This window comes from Cervus elaphus, chromosome 4 (genome assembly GCF_910594005.1).
Source record: "Cervus elaphus chromosome 4, mCerEla1.1, whole genome shotgun sequence".
Taxonomy (NCBI): domain Eukaryota; kingdom Metazoa; phylum Chordata; class Mammalia; order Artiodactyla; family Cervidae; genus Cervus; species Cervus elaphus.
Genome location: NC_057818.1, coordinates 35,660,177 through 35,667,047, shown reverse-complemented (window position 1 = coordinate 35,667,047; position 6,871 = coordinate 35,660,177). Strand labels below are relative to the sequence as shown.

At 55.9% G+C, this 6,871-nt stretch overlaps 1 protein-coding gene across 3 annotated transcripts; it reads left to right on the top strand.

The window, feature by feature from the left end:
- The first annotated feature begins 832 nt into the window (after positions 1-832).
- TPPP3 (tubulin polymerization promoting protein family member 3) lies at positions 833-4,503 on the top strand. 3 transcript variants are annotated; one of them, XM_043898796.1, is made up of 4 exons: positions 833-983; positions 3,370-3,563; positions 3,676-3,829; positions 3,951-4,503. In XM_043898796.1, exons 2-4 carry the CDS (start codon positions 3,376-3,378, stop codon positions 4,137-4,139), a joined length of 531 nt encoding a protein of 176 aa, XP_043754731.1. In that variant the 5' UTR covers positions 833-983; positions 3,370-3,375; the 3' UTR covers positions 4,140-4,503. The 3 variants fall into 3 exon arrangements, with proteins under 3 accessions (XP_043754731.1, XP_043754729.1, XP_043754732.1); XM_043898794.1 differs by having other exon boundaries at positions 837-993; XM_043898797.1 differs by having other exon boundaries at positions 882-1,021.
- Positions 4,504-6,871: the final 2,368 nt, after the last annotated feature.

Below are 6,871 nucleotides of genomic sequence, written 5' to 3'. Positions count from 1 at the left end.
AGCCGCATCATTGCCTGTTGGCCTAGGAGCAGAGGGTGAGGTGGGTCCCCCACATTGGGTGGCCATCCAGATTGTCATATGGAGAAACTCAAGTACCAGGCTCCTGGTTGGGAAAGGCCCTAGAAGCTCCCTAGTGGAGGTTGTTTTTCTTGAAGATAGGGTTTGCACTTGGAGAGAAGAGGAAAGCAGCCTTTGTGTTAGGAAGGCAGCAGCGGAAGCAGAGATGCCGAGGCTAATACCGGGGTGGGGTCGGAATGAATGAGGACGCGGACCCAGGAGGTCCAGGAGCTTTTCCCCGGCCGCAAGACCGACGTCAGTGTAGATCCCGCAGCACTCAGGATTCGTTCACTGTCCCCTCCCGCCCCCAGTGACCCAGAGTTGTGACCTGGGATGCTACACGTTCATTGGAGAGTTGTGGTCTTGAGCCAGCTCTAGACCCCATGTCACTAAGGGAAGGGACCTCCTCACTCCTCTGCACGTCTCCCCCGCCCCGCCCCGGCCCGTCCCCCTCCTGCCCCCGCCCAGCCCCCCACCAAAGGCCTTTTTGGTTGCTGCTCTGGAAAGCTGGATCTCCCCTGAAGGTGGGGACCAGCTCTGAACTTCGGGCGGAGGCCAGGATGTGGGTCTTCCGAGGACCGCCAGAACTACAAAGGTCTGGCTTCCCCCGCCACAGAGCTGCCCGGGGAGCAGCGGGATGAGACTGTTGCAGCAGCTCCGCCCCCCGCGGAGCCGGGAGAAGGCGGGGTCGGGTAGGTGGAGCCAGTGTGACCTTGGTCACTCTCGAGCCGAGACAGCCCCGAAGGTGGGGCTCGCCGTCTCTATGGAGACCAAGAAACAAGGGATAATACGGCGGAACCGCCCGGGCTGCAGTCCCGCCCCAGAGCCGGCAGGGAGCAGAGCTGCGGAGTCGCCTAAGTCTCCTGCGACCATCGGTTCATTCTGCGTCCTGTCCATCGAACGCGCACTGTAGGAGCAGCCACGAGGTAGAAAACGGTAGGAAATCCCGGCGCCAGCCACTCTAGTTAGTATCCAGCACGATAAGAAGGGGTTGGGGTGGGAGCGGCTTGGGAGCGGTCCCAACCCCGGTCCTGAGCTGAGGACACCAACTGAGCGGCCCTGCCCTGGGCCCAAGTGTTCCACCCCACCCCCACCCCCAACTGCTTGCTGATTGATGACTCCAGCTGTCCCAGAGGAGCCTGCAGACCCCTGGGACTAGGGAATGTGAGTTGGTGCCACCTGATCAGCCTGCCATTACCAAGAATCCATCTTCCCACAGACAGGAGCGAGAGCACGGGTGCAGGGTCCTGCTAAGATCCCTGGGACAAGCATCCCATGGCGCTCAAACTCCCTCAGACTTTCCCCTTAGTGAACAAAGTGCCGGTCTCCTCCAGGTCGCTGGTGGGAGACTGCAGTGCAGGGACGGGGAAGGGGAGTGCTGTTTGAAGGGGAGCCTGGGCCCACGGAGTCGCTGCAATGTAGGAGCTGTGGGTGCTCTCAGTTCCCAAAGCCACAACTTAGGGATGGGTGAGTGGGCTGATCGGGAGAGGGTTTTCAGTGTTAAGGCCAGTGGTAGTGGAAGGGAGCTAGGCAGGCAGGAGTCCAGGCTGTGGTCACCCGAGGCTCTAGTATAAAGGGGAGAGGTGGAAGATAGTTGCTGAGGACACAATTGAGGGTGTGGTCAGGAGACTGCAGTGGAGGAGATGGGAGTCTCAACACAGGGGTGTCACAGCATAGTACCTGGGAGTCTGGAAACGCAAGTCTGTGGGTGTGTGGACAAGGGGGTTATAGAGGGTGTGGTCAGGGGCTGCAGGTGTATGGAGAGAGGGTGAGCTGTGAGGCTCTGGGTGTGTGGACGGGGGGACCCAGTTCCAGGGCTTCCGGGGTATGGACAAAGGTGGGCTGCGTTGAGGGTGTGGTCAGGGAGGCTTCTGTACCAGGCTGTGTTACATGGAGGGAGTTTCAGTGCAGAGCTGAGGGTGTGGTCGGGGAATGCAGTGGGGGCTGTGGGCAAGTGTAGGGAAGACCCTTCAGTGCAGGGCTGAGGGTATTATTGGGGGACCTTGATACAGGGCTATTAGTGTATGTGTGGGGGCTGAATGCTGAGGGAATGGTCCAGGCCCTCAGTCCCGGGGTTGTGGGTGTGGTCAGGGGACTGCAGTGAGGGCTGTGGGGGACACTTGAGTGCAGGGCTGGTGTGGTCAGGGAAGTCTGAGTACCAGGTTAAGGGTGTGGTCAGTGGGGACAAGGCCGAGGGCATGGAGGGCCAGGGCTGAGTGCTCTCAGCTGTGGAGTGTGGACTGGTGTGGTGGTGCTCAGGGTGTGGCCAGGAGGCCTCCATGGAGGGCTGAAGGTGTGAAAGTGTAGACATGCGGGAAGTGTGCTTCAATGCAGAGGGTAGGTGTGAAGATAACAGGACCAGGGCTCATAACAATACAACCCCCACTCAGCTTAGCCCCCCACAATCTCCTGCTCCTCCTAAACTCCACAAACTGTGAGGTTACAACCCCAGTGGCTGGCAAGGGGCCAGGAAGCCATGGTTGTGCCCCAGGTGCTGGGAGTGCTGGTGTGCCCCACCCGTAAGCCCATTCTCCAGCCCAGCCCAGCCCAGCCCAGCAGCACTGGGAGCTTCTCCCTAAGCCGCCCTTACACCATCCTGCCCTTAGCAACATTCTCCAAGCAGCACCACCCTCCCTTAGCAACTGTCTCCAGGCTTCACAAACTGTGGCCAGGCCAGCCCCAAGTTCCCCCTTCCCTCATGTTTTTGTTTAACAGCAAATAGTAACAAGGTCCCAGCTGGGCCAGCTGCACCCCTGCCTGGGGCATGCACCCCTGACTGTGCTCTGGTTCCCTTCTCAGCCTGGGCTGAGTCCTCATGACCCTGACAGAGACACCGTCCTCACTAAATACCTGCCCAACCAGCAGTCTGGCCAGGGCCTGACCCAGCTTGGCATGAAACTCCCAGGGAGGGGGCCTGATCTGCCACCCTCACTTCCACTCAAGCAGGCCTTGTGCCAGGGCCAGACAAAGCCATAGCCCCAGCTGCTGCCCTCATAGTTTTTCTGGACAGTGCCACTCTGTTCCCAGCCTGGTGCAAGGATCATGATTTCATCTTCTGAACTCCACTCTGAGCCAAGGCTGGCATTAAGTGACAGGACCTTTCCTCTCAGTGCTCTTCCTCATGGCTCTGGGGCCCAGTCAGACACTGAATACCGGCCCCTCTCAGGCAGCTCCATCTCCAGCTCTGAGAGTGTGTGGCACAGTGCCTGAAACTTCAACTTTGCAGGTTTTGAGCTAGAGGCAGTGATACTCTGAACCTTGGGGGAAGGGGGAAGAACTTGGCTGGGAGGTAACCGAGATGGGTCCCTACAGGGTGGCATGGCAGCGAGCACAGATGTGGCTGGGCTGGAGGAAAGCTTCCGCAAGTTTGCCATCCATGGTGACCCCAAGGCCAGTGGGCACGAGATGAATGGCAAGAACTGGGCCAAGCTGTGCAAGGACTGCAAGGTGGCTGACGGAAAGGCTGTGACAGGGACCGATGTCGACATCGTCTTCTCCAAAGTCAAGTGAGCCCCAGGAATTTCCTGCTTCTGATGTTACCAGAAGGGGAATTGGGGGGCTGGAACCAGGGAGATTGTGGAGCAGGGGGCAAACTCATGGTGTCCACATATCTGGCAGGGCGAAGTCTGCCCGGGTCATCAACTACGAGGAGTTCAAGAAGGCCCTAGAAGAGCTGGCACCCAAGCGATTTAAGGGGAAGAGCAAGGAAGAGGCCTTTGATGCCATCTGCCAGCTGGTGGCAGGCAAGGAACCAGCCAACGTAGGCGTTACTGTAAGTGCCCTGATGATCTTGAGTGACCACTGACGGGTGGCGGGGGTAGGAATCTTGGCTGGGGTTGGAAGGGCTGGGCTCTCTAACCAGGTACCCCTGGGGGGAATCTCTGTTCAAACAGAAAGCAAAAACAGGGGGTGCTGTGGAACGGCTGACTGACACCAGCAAGTACACGGGCTCCCACAAGGAACGCTTTGATGAGAGCGGCAAGGGCAAGGGTATTGCTGGGCGGCAGGACATCCTGGATGACAGTGGCTACGTGAGTGCCTACAAGAATGCAGGTACCTATGATGCCAAGGTGAAGAAGTGAGGCCTAGGAAGGCCCTCCCCAGCGCGACTGCCCCTGCCAGAGGCTCAGGCCTGGCTGGCCTAAGGGGCACGTGGAGCAAGAGAGCCCGGTCCCCTCCTTGCTGGATCTGCCACCCAGCGCTTCCTGCCTAGCCCTTCAGGGCCAGCCCACCAGGTCTCTGACCCAGACTGCTCTGCGTCCCCTTCCCCCTTTTCTTTCCTCCTCAGCCTCTCTGTCTGAGGAGAGTCTATACCTATAGCCTCACCAACCCAACCTAGCCCCGGGCATGGCTAACCCCCTGCCTGCTTGCCTCATATTTAAGCTGCTGCTCTGGCCAAGTGCCTAATTCTTTCCCGAACCTCAATAAAGACACCTTTTGTACCAATATGGACTGTTCAGGTATATGACAACAAGGGTAATGACATTCACATCCCGACGACCTCTCAGTGTCATCAACCCCCTCCATGTCACACACTGCTGATTCTTCCACTGGCAGCCCTGCCCAGAAAGAGACACACACCAGACCCCTTCCATTAGCACCAAGCCAGGCTGCCTGGGGATGCTCCAGAGGGAAATCAAAAGCCTTTACCTCAGCCCTGACCCAGAGCTCTGACAGCATGCCTGCTTTCCCGCAGTTAGGGCCTCAGTCTTGGCCTCTCTGCTTTCGCAGCAGGGGGAGGGATGAGACAGCAAACTCAGCCTGGGCTAAGCACTACTGGGGCCCAGTGCCAGGCCTCAGCTCTAAGCTTGCTGACAGGCCTCCACTTCAGGGGGCCACCAAGGTGAGTCACTTTGGGCTGCATCTCAGAAGTTCAGAAAATGCAAGACCAGAAAGACCCTTAGGCAGTAGATGTTCAACACCCAATTTTATAGTGGAAGAAACTCAGGCCCTAAGAGTGAAGGAGCTTCTGCAGTATAGAGGCCAGAAGCATGTTTCTGTCTCCCTGGCTAGGCTCTAACACAGCAAGCCCCAACACTGATTTCCAAAAATGATGCTGGAGGCCCAGTGATAGAACTTGGCACTCAACATCAGCCTTTGACAGGCAAGCAGGGTGTCCAACAGTGAAAGGGCCTCTTCTTGCTGATCCCCTCCCATCTGCTAACCACCCCAGGCTGGGTGGGAAGGGGTGTCTTTCTCTGGTCCTGAGAAACCCTGGGAGCTTCCAGATCAACCTTTTCTCCCCTCTAGGTTCTCAATGTTAGAACAGAGTTACTCCCTAGTCTAAGGCTTTGGGGCAAACTCTCCTTCCTTTCTGCTGACAAGTAGACTCGATGAACTTAGGGACTGTCCATTTCTAGCAATGGTGCTAGAAAAGGCTTAAAAAGCACATATTCACAAATATTTCCTTTCCTGACTCAGATAACAAAGCAAAGCAGCACAACTATTTATTTCCTCATCCCTTGAGCTGTTCTGGATGTTTCTGCCCCAGGTGGCCCCAGAGTCCCTTGAGCCCAAAGTCACTTGGAGCAGGGGTTTAGAGGGGTAGTGAAACTTGAAACAGAGACTCTGGGGATTAAGTGAAAATTAGAGAGCAGAGACCATCACCTGATCACAGCAGAGCCTTGCCTAATGGCTGACAGCTGTGGGATCTCCTGACTCAGCTGACCTTGCCTTGCTCAGAGAAGAGTTTCAGAGAGCTCTCCCTCTCCCACCAGCAAGTAGTAAGAGGAATGCTTCCTCCAGCCTTGGGGAATTGGTTTAAATTGCAAGTTTACTTAAATGAGCCTAACAGGAGTGAAACCCAAATCCTGCAAATTGGCCTGGTCCAGGCCATTAAGCTGCAGGTGAGATGACTGTCTAGTATGTATGGGAGCAGCATGCTGGCCCCTCCTGTGATTGGCAGTGTGGCTTAGGGGAGCCCAGAAAGTGAATTGGCTGAGTCCTGAAACTCCACCTTGTAGGAGTAAAGTCTCCTCTTCTTGAAAAGTGGTTATGGAACTTGGAAGAAATCAAGGCCAACCCAGAGCCAGAAAACCTTTAGTCTAATAGAATCTGGTTCCTGGCAGCAACTGACCAAACAATGCCACTGCAGCCCTTTGGTTATCACTGCTCTACTCCCCACAGCTCCTCATGGTGGACAGGTTTGGATATCCTTGCTAGCAAACTCAGTTGGGCAAGGAAGAAAGGTTAGGATCTGTGGGATGGAGCTGTCAGAACCCACTATGTATAGCTCATAGGAAGTTGAAACCTGTCAGGGGGGCCCTGCCTCTCCTTTTGGGCATAGAACCTCCCTGAGGACCTGTTTTCCATGCCAGCCTTGTTTCTGTCTTTCTGCCAACAGTCCCAGGTCCAGGGTGAGGAATTCTTCTCCACTTATTTTCTATTTGATACTTGCTTCAGGGGACTTCCCCTGCTTCATGTTGAGCCCACTTAGCCCCATAGGGCAATACACTTTGGCCCTTCCCTTGATGCCACCAATCTACTGCTGCCCTCTGGACCAAAGCCACACAGGGAAAATCAGAACCATAATTGACTTCTGCAGGAATGACCAGCAAACCTAGAGAGGAGCCTGGCCTAGCACAGTAAATGGCCATTTTAGGTGATAATAGAAAATAGGATGGAAGGTGATTTAGTCTTGGTCAGGCTCTTTGCTTCTCCTTAGAGGTACTCTGAACAGGCTCCAGGTTGGCATCATCAGATAGGAGAAGGAAGTGAGCCTGGGTTGTAGAAAGAAGCACATTATCCCTGTCCCCACCTCCCCTAAACCTTATTGGCTGTCAAGTAAGTTGGCCTGTGCACGGGGTTGGGACCA

Coding starts and splice junctions, on each gene's coding strand:
- TPPP3 (XM_043898796.1), top strand. CDS start 3,376: ATGGCAGCGAGCACAGATGTGGCTGGGCTGGAGGAAAGCTTCCGCAAG. Junction 3,564..3,675: donor ATCGTCTTCTCCAAAGTCAA/GTGAGCCCCAGG, acceptor CATATCTGGCAG/GGCGAAGTCTGCCCGGGTCA. Junction 3,830..3,950: donor CAGCCAACGTAGGCGTTACT/GTAAGTGCCCTG, acceptor CTGTTCAAACAG/AAAGCAAAAACAGGGGGTGC.